General features: G+C 39.9%; 2 protein-coding genes across 9 annotated transcripts; one reads left to right on the top strand and one right to left on the bottom strand.

Annotated features, from left to right (window-relative positions):
- The first annotated feature begins 1,803 nt into the window (after window positions 1–1,803).
- ptafr (platelet-activating factor receptor) lies at window positions 1,804–5,172 on the top strand. Of its 3 annotated transcripts, none has more exons than XM_063909332.1 (2): window positions 1,804–1,904; window positions 2,899–5,172. In XM_063909332.1, exon 2 carries the CDS (start codon window positions 2,913–2,915, stop codon window positions 4,086–4,088), a length of 1,176 nt encoding a protein of 391 aa, XP_063765402.1. In that variant the 5' UTR covers window positions 1,804–1,904; window positions 2,899–2,912; the 3' UTR covers window positions 4,089–5,172. The 3 variants fall into 3 exon arrangements, with proteins under 3 accessions (XP_063765402.1, XP_063765404.1, XP_063765403.1); XM_063909334.1 differs by lacking the exon at window positions 1,804–1,904 and adding an exon at window positions 1,941–2,050; XM_063909333.1 differs by lacking the exon at window positions 1,804–1,904 and adding an exon at window positions 2,078–2,562.
- An 80-nt stretch (window positions 5,173–5,252) lies between these two features.
- On the bottom strand, window positions 5,253–8,786 carry LOC134881788 (uncharacterized). 6 transcript variants are annotated; one of them, XM_063909336.1, is made up of 7 exons: window positions 8,652–8,786; window positions 8,485–8,553; window positions 7,388–7,471; window positions 6,788–6,841; window positions 5,835–5,966; window positions 5,722–5,749; window positions 5,253–5,607 (listed from the first exon to the last, which is right to left on the bottom strand). In XM_063909336.1, exons 1-7 carry the CDS (start codon window positions 8,695–8,697, stop codon window positions 5,490–5,492), a joined length of 531 nt encoding a protein of 176 aa, XP_063765406.1. In that variant the 5' UTR covers window positions 8,698–8,786; the 3' UTR covers window positions 5,253–5,489. The 6 variants fall into 6 exon arrangements, 5 of the variants coding, with proteins under 5 accessions (XP_063765406.1, XP_063765410.1, XP_063765407.1 ...); XM_063909340.1 differs by having other exon boundaries at window positions 6,563–6,841; window positions 8,652–8,770; XM_063909337.1 differs by lacking the exon at window positions 6,788–6,841.
- Between the last annotated feature and the right edge of the window lie 11,181 nt (window positions 8,787–19,967).

The raw sequence follows: 19,967 nt of genomic DNA, 5'->3' as shown, positions 1-19,967 counted from the left end.
AAATACTGCACGCATGTCTTAAAAAAGTAGGGTTCCCTTAAAAAAAGTGAGTTAATCAACAACTGTTAAATCACACGGGCAACCATTACAGTCAATTTCCCCCACCAGTTATATTTTTTTATTGTTTGTCATACTTCTCTGCTCCTGGGGAAGCGAAATGTGTATCAGAAACTCTGTTAATGATAAAGTGAAGAGAGTTTGGAAACTGGAGTTGATACCGATCCTTATCCTGCAGTGCATTGTTTTCATTACTATCTGATGAAACAACCGCGATTCCATGTCTGAGAGTGGTGTCTGAATGATAAATATGGACATGTGTGCAGCAAAGGCCTAAAGGGCAGAATCAAACCCTGGACTCTGCGGTTTGAAACCACTTGGCTACCAATGCACTCAACACTTAGCTGTACTACTCTTCTATGCATTTCTGTGAATTTAAGTGAGACTCAAATGTTTGAATTTAATTAACTTGGATTAAGTAACAGAGTTTTATAGTGTATTTGATACATTTCAAAACAATGATACATATTCAACACTGTTTGAACCAAACCACATCTCATATAAGTTGCTTTCAATGACCAAGACAAATCTCTCTTGCTTGCTGTGGAATCTTTGTATCCACACCCAAACCACGAGCAGAACGATGTATCGTGAAAAAAAGGGGGAAATAATTGTACGTATTTTTCCAGTGTAGTCTGAGCCAGTATATACCCAGCAATGGCACAACACGTCTGGCAGTCATACAGGGCACAACCACCAAAAGGCTCTGCTCTCTTGTTCATCCGCCAAGCCATAATAACAGCAATAAGGTTGGGGAGGCTCGTTAACCTTAATCTAGGAATTACACTGTGGCACCAGCGAGAGGAGGACGTGTTGTGTTGTGTGCTTGTACATAGGGGCCTGAATTAAACAATTTCCACAGGAGGGATGTGGGGGGCTGCTGCTTTGAAGAGTGAGACTGGTGGTTCATGCAGCAGGGCTTCACCTGGGTTAAAGTCACTCCCCCACTTTACTGTTTAAAGTCAGTTTCTTTCCCTCTTTTATTAGCCTCTTCCTCCCCCATGTGGTCAGAATGAATTACTGCATAATAGCCTCAACTTCTGATGAACCAGAAATACAACTTAAACTGTTTTATACAGGCTCGGATAACCACACAAGAAATATGTGGGTTTAATATTATATATGTATAGACCTTTATACCTTGGTAGAAATCTTTTGTCATACTACAATACGTACCCTGTATGTTGGCTTCCCCTTTGTGGTATGCGAATATCAGGAGGCATGGTGACAAATAAAAATGCCCCTAAAAATGTACCTGATGGGCTACATAGATAACGACGGTAAACTCAGGAAAATAAATCAAATGTAATTTGGATCAAGGCTATTGGAGTAATCGTTATAATTCAGTACTATTGGCCACAATCATGTTTCACTGTGGAGATGGAAACATGTTTAAACAAGTAGCCTACAGCCTGCTGTGAATCAATTACAGACTTTATGTAGTCAATGATTAATGTGGGATCCTAAAAGAAAGTAAAACTTACAGTTGATCTCTTTGGTACCAATTTGGGGAAACTGAAGTTTGTATGTTTGCACTTCCCCAGTGCAGTTAAAACACGTTTTTAAGGACGATGAAATGAAGACTAAATGTAAAACTCCAAGATTACTCAAAGTGGTCGTCTTCCATCGTTATGGCGGTCAGTATCAGACACGAGGGTAATGCCTGTTGCATCACAAGGGGCTTTTCCAAAAACGAACGTATTTCAGTCACACCTCTTTCGTCTTGAACCTTGAAGCACATTTCATCACGCCCACATGCAGTCACTTAACTGTAACCGACTTTATAGCTGCAAAGGCATTCAGAGTGATCACTCCCTGGGAGATATTTGAGGAGAAGAAGCATATTAGTAAGTTAACTGTCTTTTTAAGTATTTTTCTTGAAAACAAACAAACAATCAAACAGTAGGATATGAGACATCATAGACAGGCTGATCAAACTTCAATTTTAAAACTAACTTGGACTAGAAATGAGCTGCGTCTGAATATTGAATTGGTAAGGTGAAGCTCTCAGAAAATCTACCACTGAAACGAAAACAAACTTTTATTGTTTTGATTTACCTTACATGGTAAAGTTATAATGTTATTTTTTGTTGTTACTGAAAACAATTGGGGATAACACCTCAGTATTATAAAATACAATTTAACAGCACCATAGACTGCAGCCTCTAAAATTACACTACTCAATTCAACACCTCTCCAAAAACGGTTTTAACCACAACTTGAAAACCTTTATGAATATGGGCTTTATATTGTATTAGGCTTAATTTGACCTAGGTGTAGCCTGTTCGGGAATTTTTGGCTTAGGTAGTTAAACTTTGAGACAGCTCATCATTTTCTCCTTCTCTCTGCGTTCCCAAGTCATACGTCTTTTAGCATTTGGGTGTTGTAATCTCCGTTAAGGAGGGGCAGCTTGGGTGCATTGTTGATTCCAGTCTATGACTGAGCAGAAGCTGCCATGAGATAGTTATTGTTCAGGGACGTCTAGAAGCTCTTCTTTTCTGGAAAGTAAGTTCCCTGGCGCACGTTCTTTTATATAGACGACAGCTCTAGTTAGATTCAGGGTCCATATTTGTCTGATCTTGCTGATGAGGAATGTTGATTATACACTTTGAACTGTTTAAAACTTGTATTGTAGTAGAGTTCTTCAGAATTGGTTTGTCAACCGTTTTGGTAACTCGTGTCTACAGTATGTCATGTCAATTCTCCGGCCGCAACTCCGAGTTTCCATCACATAGCCTACCAATTAAACTGACAACTGAGTGTACATTTTTGGACAAAAACCCCACCAGAATGCTTTACGTTGTGATAGGACATAACTATTGTGTGTTTTGTTACCCACAGACGCACGGGGAAACATGGCTTTCTCAACAGCTGAACAAGTTGCAGTAACAGGGACCTCTGGTCTGGGCTCATCAGCGGGTAACAACTCGTTATTCCTAGACTCTGAGTTTCGTTACATCCTGTTCCCAGTTGCATATGGCATCATCTTCATCCTGGGCCTCGTTGCCAACCTCTACGTGCTGTTTGTCTTGCGCTGCCTTCGCCAAGCCAAGGCCATGGGTGAAATCCGCATATACATGACAAACCTGACCATCGCTGATCTCCTTTTCATCTGTGCACTTCCCTTTTGGATTGGGTATTACAGTCGGTATGGTCACTGGGTTTATGCAGAATTCATGTGCCGGCTGACTGGCTCGTTGTTCTTCATCAATACCTACAGCTCCATCCTCTTCCTCGGGGCCATCAGCGTCAACCGATACTGGGCAGTGACCCGGCCTCTGGATGCTGCCTCATCGGACCACAGACGACGTGGGATCATCGTGTGTGTTGTCATCTGGGCATTGACCATTGCGATGGCCATTCCCTACATGGCCTTTCCAGGGACAAACAAGGATGAGAACAATATCACTCGATGTTTCGAGGGGTACCAGAACCAAACAGATTCAGAGAAGAAAATAGTGGCAGTCACTCATTTTGCAATAATTGGAATGTTTTTTGTTGTATTTTTTCTGATTGTGGTGTGTAATCTTCTTATTGCTCGAGCATTACTTTCTCAAGGTCCTCCACAATCAGAATTGCGATCAACGATTATATCGAGGAAGTCCACCATGACCATGTCTGCCTCAACTAAAAGGCCTAGAGTGAAACGTACAGCTCTGCAGATGTTGTTAGCAGTTGTTGGAGTGTTTGTTCTCAGCTTCCTGCCCCATCATGTAGTTCAAGGATTCTGGACACTTGCAGTGTTGCAGATTTCTAAGGGCTGGGGACACGTAGACTGGGACCAGAAAACTCTTCAGATGCTCAATGACGCCCATCAGATCACTTTGCTTCTTATGGGCCTCAACTGCATTTTGGATCCTGTAATATATTATTTTGCTACAAGAAAGTTCAGAAGGTTCATCATGGCCCACATGAAGAAGTTGGTAAAGGGAGAGGGCTGCTCTGAGACGGTCACCTCACAGGTCTCCATGGAGAGCAAACATCAGAGCCAGAGACTAAATAGTGAGAACCAACAGCCCAAAATGGATTGATTCAAACATGTTATATTTTTCTGAATATGTAAATAATATCAATTTATTTGTGTGTTAAATACTTTCACGTTGCCACTGATTCAAGACTTCAAAACAAACTGTGTTTTGTTGCACCTCCGGAAATATGTACAAGTCATTTTGATGTTTATGTTATTCCGTGTTGGCGGTTTCACACCCTTAGATGCTTTCTATTATTTATGCATTTTAACCACACAGGCTGTAAACTGAATTGCACCAGTTCTTCTTGTGTAAAACAAAAACTAGAAAAGCAGAACAACATGAACATATCAATTATGACCCTGATAATCTGCGGGGGGACACTTTATCCCTTAAATCTGTGAAATGAACGTAGCACCAGAAATGTTTCACATCCTCCAAGAACAAAATTTTATTCTGTTCTAAAATCAGTCAAAAAGTCAAGAATGAAACCCATTTACTCAACGGATAGACGTCATTGGTTGAATCCCTGCACCCTGCAGTCAACATGTTGAAATGCAATTGAGCAACTTCCTGTCACCAAGTTGACAGTGTGTGTAAAGGTTTTTACTCTTGATAAGCAGGTGACCGTATTTATGGTAGCCTCCGCTACAAGTGTGTGAATGTCTATCATGAAATCTGTGAATTATTTGGTCATGTTGTTGTGATGAACACCCAGTTCACACTTCCTTTCCATTTTCTTTAACTGTTCATAGACAGTTGAAATCATTGATTGTGAAATAAGTGAGCAAAATGAATGCCTGAGCTACATTTCCCCTTTGGAATTCAATTTTGTAACATAATAATAATCCCATGATTCATTGTGAAAAGAAGCCCAACGCCTATTGTTTTTCACTGATCTGTTGTTATGTGTATTATATTTTACTTTGTATGAAGTCTATGCTAACCTGCTGTTGCTAAACAAATTTATAAAGCATTTTTTTCCCCCAGTGAAACAGCTTTGATTACCTAGTATACTCTAAAGTGTGTGCAATGCTATTTTGATCTTCCAAAAGGAAAATATGCAGTTTTTTACTCAATAAAGAACATTTTATTTTTGTAACATATTTTCTTTATCACGATGGATTAAAGAAAATTAAAAACTCAATGTCTGGCATATCAATATCTATCAACTTTGGTACACAAAACATAAAGAAACAACAGTTCATGCGGTTGGAGACACATACATTTAAAGCACAATACAGGTTTTATTAAAATACGCTAAATACAGAGCAAATGCTGTTATAGCTTTCTTGTTGATTTTGGGAATATTCTAACCAAGCATGAATTAAGAACATTGAATCAAACATAAATAGTAAACCTCATAATTCAGGTTAAAGAGTTTGCTGAGTATTATTTGTAGAAATCCTGCTACTGAAAAAAAGATGTATGTTTTATTGCGTCACTCCACCATCCAATAAATGATCATGATAGACTGGAGTAATCATTTCCAGTCACATTGTTGAGGTCCAGATCAGAGTAGTCATTGCCGGTGTAGTTCATGTACACATCTCCGCCGCTTTCAGCTGGTGGAATACCTCCCCTGGGTTGTAAAAACATGATCAGACTTTTGATGAATACATTCTTCTGAGTCTGCTGTGCATGTGAACAAATTGCAAACACAAATTTAAAAAAAGTTTTTCTTCTGGTAACTTACTTTGGAGACTTATCTGGTCCAGGGAAACCTTTAAGAAAACCAAGAACTTAAAATCATCGACAGAACCTTAGCTTAAAATATGACCCAGCAGGAAATGCTTTACTTTATTTTACCTTTGGCTGCAGTGTTGGAGGTTGTCTGTGTAGCAACATGTCTTTGAAAGCCGAGCCAAAAAAATATAGCAAATATGCTGATCAAGGCAACAAGAGAAAAGAAAAAGGCAGCAATTCCTAACTGCTCAGCAACTGTTGAAGATTGGGGAAACAGAAATGTGAGAGAAAGGCTTTAATTATAGATCACAGCAAATTGTGAATATCAGTTCAAAAGAAAAAAATGCATTCTTTCAGTGCAGATGAAGACTTTTCATTACCCATTACCTAAACTTGCAAATATGGATGGTAGAAAAGAAACAAGACATTTTAGTGTAAAACTGAAAGAAAAAAAAAATCAATATCAGTAAAAAATAACATTTTCTTTATCATTTTGCAACCAATTGCATATTTTCACATAGAGGATATTCAGAACAGCAGATCATTTATTTTGAGTCGTGTTTCTGTCAAATTAGGTATCAATGTTAATTCTTCCTATTAATCCATCACATTTTCAGTTAAAAACTGCATTTAGCTCTTCAACTACTAAATGCTCAACAGTATTCACCAACTAGTTGCAAAATGTTAGCGGATAACAAAGTCTTGTTACTGGAACAGCTGTGGCCAGAAACAGCTATAACAGTATGAGGGCTTAAAGCAAATCAGGAAAGTTGGGGGCGGGAGAGCCAATGAGCTGAATTATGCATTTAAACCTGTATAGCTAAAAGGTAGAGTCAAAACAGACCACCAACCTGTTGTATGAGTAGAGATTATATAGACAATGTGCTCTGAGCTCCTTCTAATAGACACTGTGTTCTGGGCAACACATTGGTATCTCCCGCTCTGCTCTGGCTTGGTAAGTGTAAGATCACTTGAGTTTCCGACTACTTTACTGCTCTTATCTCCCAGCAGTTCCCAGGACCATTTGACAGAGTCTGGTATGGTGGAAGGGCCGCAGTAAAGCTGTACTCTCTGACCTTCTGTGACTGGGTAGCCTGGTTTGGCCACCAGCTGCAGAGCAGGAATCCTTACTGGGGAGGAATAGAAGTGAGTTTAACACAGAAGAGTGCATGGTAGAATGAGAGAGGAAATCAAAATCAAACAGAAGATATTGACATTGCAATGTCTTTTGTTGGTCTGTCTATTTACCACTGAGGTCCAAACTGAAGATACCTCAAGAAATATTTGATGGATTGCTATGTAAAGACATTCATGTTCCCCAGAGGATGTGTCCAGGTGACTTTTGGCATTCCTATAACTTTTTATATACTGTAGCGCCATAATCAGGTCAAAGTTTAGATGCCCAATACTTTCCTTTATGCGCGACTAGATGCAGAATTAATGAGATCCCACTCATTAACCTATATCATGGTTTCAAAATCCTGGGTAACACTTTTCAGTGTTCAGACAGTAGGCTACGATTGAGCTAAAAGAAAAATGTAATGGTATAAAATTGATAAAAAAACACATCCAGAAACAGAAGCGTTTCCAGCTTTTAATAATGTGCATGTTAGCATGTAGCTCAAAACACTCATCTGTTTTGTACAGTAGTGTACAACCGATTGTACAAGGCCTACCTTCTGTGGTCATAGGTGTAGAGGTTTCCAAGGAAGTCGTTCTAGCAGTTGTAGTTGTTTGCCATCCTGTACTTGTGAATTGTACTGTCAAGACAAAAAGAAGGACAAGTAAAAGCTGACATTATATTTTGAAACCTATACCCTGTATTGTATTATTGCATTCATTAATGATAATGTTCTTACCTGTGCTCTCACACAAAAATAACAAGAGATAAAAGGTAGGCAGCATATTGTTTTGCGATGAACCAAAAGTAAATGCTACATTCACTTCAGGCAAACAGGTACAAGAATGAATGAAATGTTATAATTGAAGAACAGATGAGAATGGAGGAAGTATAAGACCAGGAAGCTGAAATAAAGGGAAGTTGAAGTTCCTTTTACAAATATTCAACAAAACAACTGTGCAAAAACAAGGAATATCACTCCCCACACACACAAGGAAAAGAAATGTAATACATAAAAAACGTTTATCCTAGTGCCACTATCAGGGTAAACAAAACACCCAAATGTTTGCTTTATGACCAAAAACCTTCAAAATGAAAGGACAATTTGAAAGGACACAAACACGTCCCATTTGTAATTTGTGTTTAAGACAAACTGGCCATATTAAATCTTCAGTATAAGATAATAAAAGACTGTAGGAAAATAATTTGTTTTTGGTATTTTGGTTATTTGACAAAAAGTACAGGCCTTTGTTCAGCAAGTTTGTGCCACTCAGGGCTAGTGGATGTGTTAAAACCAAAAAATACATACAAAACATGATGCCTCTGTAACTTAATAATTTTGTAATGGGTGCCCTTGACATTATCCTATATAAGTGTGATATAATTCAGGGGACTTCTTTTTTTCCTTGTTCGGTAGGCTACCATTGAGCATATTGTTTAAAGATAAGGTTGAAAGGGGAACACAGAAATGGTAAAAAAAAAACGTTTCCAGAACCAAGTGGCCGTTCCACTTTATGAATATTTTTACATTAGCATGTAGCTCAAAACACTGATGTTTAGTGTACAGCAGTATACATCCTTATTGAACTGCCAGCGTGGCTGTTCATCTTCCTTTCATTAGTTTTATTTGATTGGAATAACTGTAAGGCCTACCCTCTGTGGTCATTCTAGGAGAAGTTTCCAAGGAAGTTGTTGTAGGCCATGTTACAATCTGGGATTTTACTTTAAAGACAAGAAGAAGCACAAATAAATGTCTACAGTGTATTTAAAATCTATACGCTGGATTCTGTTATTTCATTCCTCAATAAAAATGTCCTTACCTGTGCTCTCACACAACAAGAACAGGAGGAGAAAGGTATGCAGCATGTTGTTTTGAGATGAACAAAAAAAAGGATTAAAAAAATAAGCAAATAACACATTCACTTCAGGCAAACATGTACAAGAATGAACCAGAGGTTAATTATTAAAGCACTCAATAGAATGGGTTTATCATGAGAGAGGGAAACTGAAAAAAAAGGAAGTTGGAAGTTCCTTTTCAATGTATTAACAAAACCACTGTGCAGAATTATTGAATAAAATTCCCCAATTTGATATATAGGGCAAGCAGTGTGTTGACCCATGAAAGCATTTAGTATGTAACATTTTAAATCTGTCAACCAACTTCAGACCCGCAGGTAAAACAGTTAACCAAACTCCACAGAACTTTTAATGTTTTTTGAAAATTCAGAGCTGTAGGGAAAGTCTATCAGACTCTCAACACACTTGGTTCATAACATTTCATATCTGCGACAGTGGTCACCTTCAGGCTCAGGCTGTGATGACAGCTAAGATTGTCGCTGTTCGACAGTTTGACACCAGACCTCTCACCTGAGGCCAACACTCACTGGCTGCCAGAGCCGGTTAGGAGAAGCATGTGGATTTATATGACTCTGCAAAATCTGATTTTTTTGGAGGCTCAATCAAACCTCTACTGTAACCGCTAAATGCTGATCCCCAACCTAAACATTGCTCTTAATTCCGGAAGTTCTAATCATGTTTTAACACAAACATAGATTTCTTGAGAGGGGAGGTGGGTTCACACAGTGTCAGTGATATTTTGCTTTAATTGCTGAATTCTTATATTCCTAAACCTGAACCCTTTAACTATTGACAACATGTTATAATACACATTGTTTTGGCATCATTTTTTAAAATTTAAGACCCTTTAGTTTTGATCCTGAAATGCAGGAAGTGATCTCTTGCAACATAAAACTGCTCATTTGAAAGTAAATTTAGCAATATTGGCATAAAAACATATTTAAAAACAGATAATTAAATACTCAAACAAACTTTCTCTGATGTTACTTCACTCAACATTATGTCAGCAGCAGCAGCAGCCTCAAAGCCTTTTACATGACACAGTTCATGCATTAACTTATGCATTACTGTATGTTTTACACATTTATTATTAGGTGTTATCTTTTGAATAAATGCAACCAGAACCACACAGACATGAACAAGTCTTTAATAAGTGCTTTTAGAAGCCAAGGTTCAGTTGAATTATTACTGTTTACAGCTTAGTGGATGATTGGCCAATTAGTTGGCAGTTGTGTGAGCTCTGGTTCTTACCCTATGAGCCTAAGTAGGTTGATGAAGCCTATAGTCTTATCGTAAAAGAGTTAAATAGTAATAGGTTTACAGTTTTAAATGATGGTAAAACTATTGGATAGAGATTCATGATTTTGTACTGTATTGTCTAAATCATATTTTTGAAAGGTAAACTGAAAATTAATTTGAGAACTATGTGTTTAGTTGCCATGCACTGAAAAAACACAGAAACAACAGCACAAGCATGGTTTCATTTCCTCATTTAACAAGCAATAGACCCGATAACGAGAGGTCTTTTCAAAAAAGTCACATGTGTTGGATTACTAAAGAGAGGGTTTCTGCAAACCCACTGTGCCTACAGTATGTGTGACTTCCTGTTAATGCAGTTATGTATACCACAGGGGACAGGAACCTCTCCCGCTATGTGAAAAAGATAGATGATGATACTGTATAATTATTTACGTCTGCCATGTGTGTGCAAGTGTGTTAGCATGAGTGTGTGTCTTTTCCCCAAGTCATTATTCTTCTTGTATTATTCATTACTCATTCATGGCGACAGTCATTCCTGTTGGTTTGCCAGACTCCCACTGTGGCCCTCCTGCCAATAGATGACAGTAGAATAACGACATTAAGCTTGTGTGATGTATGCATGTACACGTGTTCAATATTGTCACACATGTTTATGCTTGTTTTGATCGACTTGGACAAATAGTATAACTCATGTTATGCTTAATGACTATATATATACTGACTGTATTTTTCTCCAGAGAGGCATCTGCCTAGTGACTACAGAAGCTGTTTGTGATGAGATAATGACTAGTGTGAATTTATGTAGAGAGTTGGGAAATGTTGCGAGGAAAAGAGAGGGTGGCATTTTTTCCAAAGCAGCTCTAACTATTATCTACTTAAAGTATTTCTTCAATACATAATGTAAAACACAACACATAATTCCTAATTTCCTCAAAAGGTTTTACAATACCTTCAGGCAGCTGTGCACTTATGGGTGTGTCCAGAGAAAATAAATATTTTGAGAAAGGGAATGTTATAACTAAGCAATCCGGCAACACTGAAAACCCCCCCACACATGTATGTGATCTCTGATACATTAAACCAAACTTCAAAACATGAGCAACTAAAGAAAAACAGAGTTGTTTGTGGATTAGTTTGGTCCCAACAAAGAGCAGGTTTGTGGACATTAAATGTTATGCTGTGCACCATTTGTATAAATAGTTTAGTATTTTATAGAATGTATGTAATGCTAATTACATACAATTCTGGTTGAATTCAATGGATCAAATGAAAAAAGTTATGAAAAGAGGAAACCAGTGAAGTCAGCAAAAAGACTAATGCCAGATACACAGCAATAACACAGCAAAAGCTAAAACTGTGGCAGCAACATATTTATCTTGAATATGTGCATTTTATTAAACATGTAATTAACTTTTTACCTTGGGTGTCTCCTTTAAAAGTGACACGGTGTCATTTTAAAACATGAGCTGCAATAACATATTCCGTCCACTTGGGGGTAGCGGAAACAAGCTGTAAACACTACACTGAGCTGACCTTTTGACCTTTATCATCACCACCTGGCCGAAATGTAAGCAAAAAGGTGGATTCTTATGCATCCAGAGGTGACGGAGAAACAGTGGCATTCACATGGAGTCGTGTCTCTGGCCACTTGACCCATGTAAGTCCAATATTGAATCTGTTTTAGCTCTGTTTTTTGTCACTACTAACTCCCGAGGGGAATATCTGTCTCCGCAGCTTCTAAATACTCCTATAGTTTGTTCACCCGCTAGCTGCTAACTCCGTCTGTCAGTCGTTTGGTGCTGAGTGAGCAGGTAGTTTACATTGAGATTTACGTGCTTTGTGTTGCTGAAAAATGATGCTGAGGGAGATAAACGAGAACCAAAGCAGTAAAGTGGTTTGCCGAACAACTACAAATGAAATTAAACTCGCTACAAAGACGTTATTGTTATCGTTCATTGCACACAAATATTAGACAGACAGTGAAGTTAATGGGTCCCTTTCACATTACATATTCGTCTATCATTATATAAATACTAAACGTGAAAAATACAAGCTTCATGCATTTGAGGATGTGTTTTTCTTTTTCTTGTGCAGCCATAGGCCTTAAGTGTTTATGTTTATTCTTCATAAAAGCTTTCAACACTAAACAACCACTGGGTGGTGCTCAGTGCTCATCGTTTTATTCCCTTTCTGTTTGTTCATGCAGCAAAGCCTCAGAGAGTAGTCTACAGTAGCCTTCCCTTTTTTCCTCAGGCAGTAAGTCTGCAATTTTAGCTGCTAGCTAGATGAAGCTGCATGATATGTATGGCAATAGGTCACGTTTCTATTACGCATTTTAGTTTGGTTTTAAATTAAGACATCACAGTCTTTCTCTTTGGTCTTAGATTATGTAATAAACAATCCATATTTTTGAAGAAACTTTAAACTAGATTAAAGCGGGGGCAATCATTTAATATTATAAATGATCTTCAAATGGAATCGTACCTCAAGTGACACTGTGCCTTAGATGCTTTTTTCCTCAATTATAAATATTTATTTTATACCAATATGCTGCAACGGGCACCACATCTAAATTCCCCCTGGGGTCAATACAATACTTTGATTGATATATTGATTGAAAGATATCATGATAAAGTATAACCTTGTCTAAAAAATTGTTCAAAGCAATCATACTAATTAAAATGTATCAGAAAATCGGATAAATTCACAATAAATCAAACACAGGTCTAAATGTACTTGCTATCATGTACTTAAAATACAATGTTCTTTTTTATGTAGACTTTTTTGAATTACAAGAAAAACATGCTATATTGTGATTTAAATCTTCATGGTGATATAAAATGCCCTATCCCCCTGCTGGTTTATAGGTTAATTCCCCATTAATGAATTATTGCTTTTGTTTACAGCACAAACACGTGTGCTCCTCTTGTGCTTCCAGTTTTGTCTGTGTGTTCTGAACATTATCCCTGTGTGTGTGTGTGGGAGGGGGGGGGTTACAGTCACTTTGTTAAAGACGGAAATTCATTATCGCAGTCAGAGATTTCCTCTTGCAGACACTTGTTCCTGATGACCCAAATGAAATATGATGGCATTGTGTGTGTGAGTGTCTTTGTGTGTGTGCGAGCAGACAGACGATGGGGTGCATTCATCCCTGCATCATTTTTTGATGGATAACCCTACTCCCTCCTCTCGTCACGCGTTTGTTGTCACGGTGATGACGAGTGGTTTCCTTCTGCTTTTGTGGCGGGCGGTGGGATGTGACAGTCTTACGGGCAGCTGCCAGCATGCGTCTCATGGCTCTTCCTCCTACAGACCCCTTCAATGCCTCTATTACACCCCCCAAGGTTCAAATAATAAGCTGCTCCTTTAAGTCTGTTTTACCAGTCCTGTCTTCAACGATCCACAACACAACATCTTAAACTATGAATGTGATTTCCTTCTGTCCCTCCTCTCTCAGCTGACCTGTGCGGTGCTACAGAAATAATAACAACATGGAGAGCAGGAGCAGAAGTGACAAGAGCTATTATAACGCCACGCAACGCAACAACGCAGGACAGGCAGCACTCAGCTCCAGATGGGAGCTTCCTGTGCCAGGCAGGAAATGGCAATGAGCTCCCTCGCCATCATATTTCATTTTAGCAGAGTACAGAGACGATCATCACTTCATCTTCACCACATCCGTCCCCCATCGGGTGAGCTGTATATTCATTTCAGTCTTTTTGTTCTGCTTCTCTGCGTGGATCCCACTTGAGTTGTTGTCATCATTGGCACGAAATACTGGGCATTGAAACTCCAATATTTAGCCTCAAAGCATTTCCTCTGCCCGCTGTGTCGTCTCTCTGGGCGGACCGAGAGGATTTGATAATGTCTCAACCCACACAGATGCATACGACTTCACAATATGTTCAAGTGCAGACAAACACACTATTTGTGGCATTATTTGGAATTTCGTTAAAGCCTTGTAGCATATTGTGATTCAAGTTTTCTAGAAAAGGTAGAATTTGAGAACACCGTTTTTCCTGCTGCTCTCCTCCTCAACCCCTCCCACAGTACAAGTCGCTTTATTCAGTAACCTTTGCAAGCCGTACCCCCTGATCGTTATCCAGATGCTTTTCCTTTGCGAAACACGTAGGCCTGTAAAGCGCTTTTAGAGGACAGACTGTGATTGTAGGCTCGCTTCAATATCCTCTTCAGAAATGGAGAGAAAATCCTGCTTGTAGTTCGGCCTTGGCTGTAACAAGCTAGCTAAAGCTGTGGGTAAAGGCTGAATTAGCAACATCTTTGAATTTTTTCCTATTTTGAAAGGTCTTCCTTTTTTTGGTTTGCTCTGCAGTTTTAGAAGTGGTTGCCAACGCAGGAATGTAAACTTTGCCTACCACAGCTTTGATCCCACATGTATTACAAATCACAAATTTGCCTCAACGGGCTTACAGTCAGTACAAACATAAAATAGATGTCAGATGAACAGATTGGATTTGTTTTGTTTATTGTATGATCCCCATTAGCTGTGCTCTAAAGCAAAGCCTGCCTTCCTGGGGTCCTCATTTTAAAACACACATTAAACTTCACAGTCAATACAAATGGCAACAACAAGACGTAAAATAGATAGTATCATTAATATGTATGAGCTAAAACTAATGCTTCTTTCAACATAGTTCCCAACAAAAACAATAGTAAAATAAACAAAGAACCTTTTATAGTAGAGCAGTACATAACGGCTAGGAAAGAAACATGAAAGGCATTATAAAACATGGAAAAAACAGCAATTTACAAGAGAGTGTGTGTGTGTGTGTGTGTGTGTGTGTGTGTGGCTGCTTCATCCCTGTGCTGCGCGCTGCAGATGATGCGCTCAGTTCTGCTGTGTCGGCCCTGTGTTGAACAGATGTCATGGACGCCGATACTGTCCCTGCGCTGAGCATGAACAAATTACAGGCTGATACACACATGAGAACACACCGACAGACACACACACCGGAAAACACACACATACACATGTTGCAAATATGACCTTCAGATTACAGATAGCCCCTAGCTGAGGTTACGCTACTGGATTTGCTAAATGTAAATACTGAGGGAGTAATCCAGCATGGGGCAGAGGGGGGTATAACACGGGGCCGGACGGGCACCAGATGGTGAGTGTGTGTGTGCGTGTGTGTTAAAGTGAATGTTAAGCATGCTGAGGCACTGACATTGGGATTATGTTTTTGATGTGCCACAGATGGACCTGTAGTGTTTTGTCCTCAACACTAAATGCAAGTAGATAAAAGCCCTCAACAAAGAAAACCCCCAGTTCTTTTTCTAACTCTCTTCGCCCATGTTGCCGCATGAAAGAAGGTTGTGAACTTCCATTATTAGTTAATGGAGGCTCACGCTCACAGTGACCTTGACTAGCATGTGAGCGGTAAGCCAAGAAAGAGAGTGTGCGAGCACGAGCGCTTTGACTTTCAACCTCGATTTCCCAGTGGTGTAAGCAGAGCAATATCAGACAGATAACAGCATAACTGGGAAAAAGAAAAAAGGGGAAACGTTGTTGTTGTAGGAATGAGGCCTCTTTCAGTTCTTTGACTCTCAGAGGTCACATGCCAATCGAGCTGGCACGCCATCTTTCGGTGAACCCTCTTGGAACATTTTCTCCTGCGTATCCTTTTCATTTCACCTCCTCCTCCACTTCTTCCCCTACTCGTGTCTCTTACATCCTTTTTGTCCTTTCCATAATTTCATCTCTTTGCACGTCATTAGCAAGCTGGCGCTTAATGAATTTCTTATCTCTCCGAATTCAGTGTCTGTGTTGATAACGTTTATTGTTCTCGGTTTTACTATTCACCACATCGGAGGCACGGGTTGGTGCGTGTGTGAAAGAGAGGGAAAAGAAACAGAAACAGTGAAAAATAATTAGACAGAAAGTCAAATGCAGAGACAAAGAGACGTCTCGCCAGTGGTAGCATCCAATATTTAAGTTTTAAATGTCAGCATATATGAAATTATTGAAGTGTGTGTGTGTGTGAATGGGTAGAGGATGGATGGCTGCATACCGGGAATGATACGGTACATGGACACAACAGAAGAAGAACAGGTGGTGGGAATGACAGATTGAGGAGAGGAGTAAATGGAAGAAAAACCCACAAAGGACTGGCTGAACCTCTTTGAAAAGAGACCTTGAAAGCAGGAAAGAAAATAGGGGCCACTTGTTCGAAACTGATACAGTGAGGTAGTGGAGAAAAAGGAGCTTTGAGATGATTAAACGAGGAGAGAGAAAAGAATGGGAGGCAGATCGAAGGACAGAGCAGTGGCAGATGGGAGCGTTCTGGTCTGTTACTAATGTTCCTCTGAAGAATTAAACTCCACGAAGAGGTGAGCACACACACATGCACACACGCGTCAGCTCAGTATAGGTGTTAGTGAGGGGCCCCTGTAAACATCAGCAACCCCCTACTGGCTTTCCCTCAGCAGTAGTTAGTGACTTAGCGACCCATGCGACCCCTCACACACCGCCATCAGCCCCTGTAGTAGCGCATGGTCGATCCAAAGTGTCACCTCGCTAAATACGAGCGCACACATACATACACACACACACACACACACAGGCACACACACATACACATACACCACTCACAGTATGTGTTAAGCACATTCCTCTGACACCTTTCCTGATAACCGAATGCATGTGGGGTGTGATGTGAGGAGGAGTGAGCAAAGGAGGAAAGGGAGATTGGATGAATAGCAGATGTGTCACATTACCAGTATCAGTGTAATGTGGTGTTAAAACAAGGCCTCATTGCACACTTGTGCTGTACAAGGAGTAGAGTAGCACTGCTGTGGCTTTGGAACCTGATGTGCAGTACAATAACAATGTGAGTTATGTGATAGTTAGCAAGTAACAAATGTCCTTTGTCATCCAAGCATGTAAATGAAGGTAATAATAACACATTACATTCGCTGTCTAACAACATTTAAAGGGTGGAATTGAGGTTAAATAATTGCAAATATTTTCTTAAACATAAGCCTTGATACAGCCCTTTTATTTTTAATAGGGTAAGACCGATTGCTCTCCTCCAAATCATGCAATCTAATGAGGTCTTATTCATGAACAGAAATGAAATACGTCTTCTAACTTTGCTTACAACTCGATTGTATTTATTCCATATTTTCTGTAAAGTCCGGCATACAAACAGTACATCAGTTTCAAGTTATTCCCTCTGTTCACTACCGCCTGCTGTAGCTCCAGTTCCTCACAGTCTTGAAAAAAAGAAAAAAATCTGAATACGTGTTGCCAAGCTTTACTTAACTACGAGTTGGTTTATATAACAAAAAAACCCAGTTAACTGAATTCCTTCCTAATCGTGGGTCAGTTTCAGTGGACAGCGTGAACATGAATTATTTTGAGGTTTGAATATTTTATTAAGAGGAATGCAAAATGTAGAAGTATTATTTGGTGAATTTTTGTCCATTGCTTGCATAGATTTGCTTTGAAATCTCTGGTAGAATTACATTAATGGATATTTATAACTAGTTTCTTTTGCTGTCCTGTTTGGTCATACAGAACTGCCCCCGCCTCGCAGTTTACCCAAACACAGTGCATAGAATCTACTCTTTGAAAAGCACCAGTTCCCTATAACTCTGGTAAATTAGCCTAAAAAAATAACTTGAAAGCAGTATGTTGCAACACTAAAAAGTTCTCAAATACTTCAAGGGTCACAGGATAAATCACCAGTGCTTTAGTCTGAGTGTCAAACAAATTAGGCTTTGTGCCCTGAAGTCTTTGAAGGAAAGAAAGATCGATATGTTGAAGGACAACAGGCAAAGAGTCTAAAGAGAAGTGACACATACACAAGTGCGTAAATCTCTCCCCAAGTAAGGTCAGAAAGAGATACGGTGCGCTTAGAAATGATTTGAACCCAAGTTGAGGCTATGAGGTTAAGAGAGGACCTCTCTGGGGAGGATAATGCTGGCGTTTTATGCTTTCATTTGATGCAAAAGTTCCACTTTTACATCTAGCCACTGGAGGGGGGATTTAGAATGCAGAAGGGGACAAGTCAAGGCAGCTCATAGTCCTGTGATGAGGACTTTTGTTCTTCCTTTTTAATCGTACATTCAATCTGTATGTTTTGGCTGCATATGAACACATGCAAGTCCATCCACATAGCCTTTTGTTCTCTTGCAAGAGGAGCCTTTACACCACTCGTCCAGTTCTGCACCAGTAGCTCAGACATCCACTGTACACGGGGTAGCGAGTCTACTAAAGGACCCAGAAGCTACATTACACTCCCACTCCCAGTCTCATCGCAGTACAAGCAGCCAGAAAGCAGCTACCGTGTTGTTTGGCGCTGCAGTGCCTGCCAACTGTCCCTGTGTCCTGGGCAAGGCTGAAATGGGAGCGGTCTGCGGAGAGATGCTTAACTGCCTCAGCAGGAACATCAGGAGCACAGTTCTGCTAGCTGTCCCCGCGCATATGTCCCTGTTTTTCATTTTTGGGGTGTTCATAGTGGAAAGGAGAGGAGAGAGAAGGAGGGAAAGCCGAGAAATGGATGAGGAGAAACCGACAGAGGCAAAATGGAAGGATATGTTAAAACAGACAGATGGACAGGAAGAGAGAGACTGAGATGGAAAACTAGAGTGGCAAGAAATGAGTAATAGAGGGAGACAGAGAGAAAAGGGTTGAGAGGGTGTGAAGAAGAGAGTTTAATTTGTTTTTCGGCAGTGTCGTGCCGTCACAGAAATGTGTTTACCAGCCCCTACTTTGCCATTAGTGACACTCGGGCGCTCCTGTAGAAGAAACCAAATAGGTTCATAACTGCCTCATGTATCCTCCAAATGTCCCTATAGCTCTCCGTCTGTTGGACTGTGTCCGTCCGTATGTTTCCTCTCCTAACTTCATCCATTCCCCTCTCTGTCTGGCTCCGTTTCTCTTCTCTTGTTGTGTTGTGTTCCGACTTTGTCCAAGTTTGAACCACTGCCTGTTGCCGGGAAAGAAGGCTGACCCAGAAGTGCTGAGGTGCATTAAAGGGTGGAGAGCGTAAAAATGTGAGGATGCAGCACCGATAGAGAGACTGTCCAAGTTTAGAGTCACTATCTCATTGTGGTATTATACGTTTGTACCCCTTGCCTTTTAGAAACCATAACTAGCCAGGTTGTAAAATAAGAAATTGTAATATTACCACCAAGAAGGAATCGCAGGATTATCAAAGAGGAAAGAAGACTTCCATCAACATGGTTCCTTTTAACTCGACTGAACTTACCTTTGGTACTGTATCAGTTGTTGGATCCTTTCATCAGCGATGAAACACCATGTTGTGTCCATTTTAGGAAAAGAAGTGCTGCAATTTCGTCCAAATTTGGAAGAGCCCCATGAATGGGATGGAAAACTGCCCGCTTTTAGATATTTGGAATTTAAATCTAGACTTCAAATGAGGCGACTTCTGAAATGGGACACAGACAAAAAGTAACAGAAAGAAAGTGATGAAATAGTCACTTCTTTTCTAACTTTATTGAGCGTCTTTCTTGTGAACCCTGTCCTGTAACAAATCAAACCCCAGAAACCTGGTGGGGAAAAATACAGATTTAGCCTTTAGAAATAAACCTTTATTTTATTGCTAACACCTTGCAGTGCTGCTCTGTGTATCCTCTGACACTGCCAGTCACCTTGATACATTAGGACCTCTGACTTCATAGCACTTTTGTCTTTCACCCTGGCTGCTTTTATCTCCTTTAGCCTGCGTATTAGCCTGTGTATTCATCTTGCTGCCATCCTCTGCAGGCCCTGTGCTTTGCCCTTTGGCAGCCTGCGAGGGGCTGCTCTGCGTCTCTGCCAGCCCTTCGGCCCCGCTCTCTCATACTTCTTCCAGAAGCTTGTTCTTTGCATCCACGAGGCTGGATCATGACATTTGGGAGTGTACTGTGAATACAAATTAGATAAACTGGACACCAAAAATGGGAAAGAAGATAAAAACTGATCGAACTTGACAGTAATCTTCTGCATATTGGTTATAATTGATGTTGAAGTTCCTTTTATGCTGCATTCA

Source organism: Eleginops maclovinus, chromosome 19 (genome assembly GCF_036324505.1).
Source record: "Eleginops maclovinus isolate JMC-PN-2008 ecotype Puerto Natales chromosome 19, JC_Emac_rtc_rv5, whole genome shotgun sequence".
Taxonomy (NCBI): domain Eukaryota; kingdom Metazoa; phylum Chordata; class Actinopteri; order Perciformes; family Eleginopidae; genus Eleginops; species Eleginops maclovinus.
The sequence above is the reverse complement of the archived record's forward strand: the minus strand, read 5'-3'. Positions and strand labels throughout refer to the sequence as shown.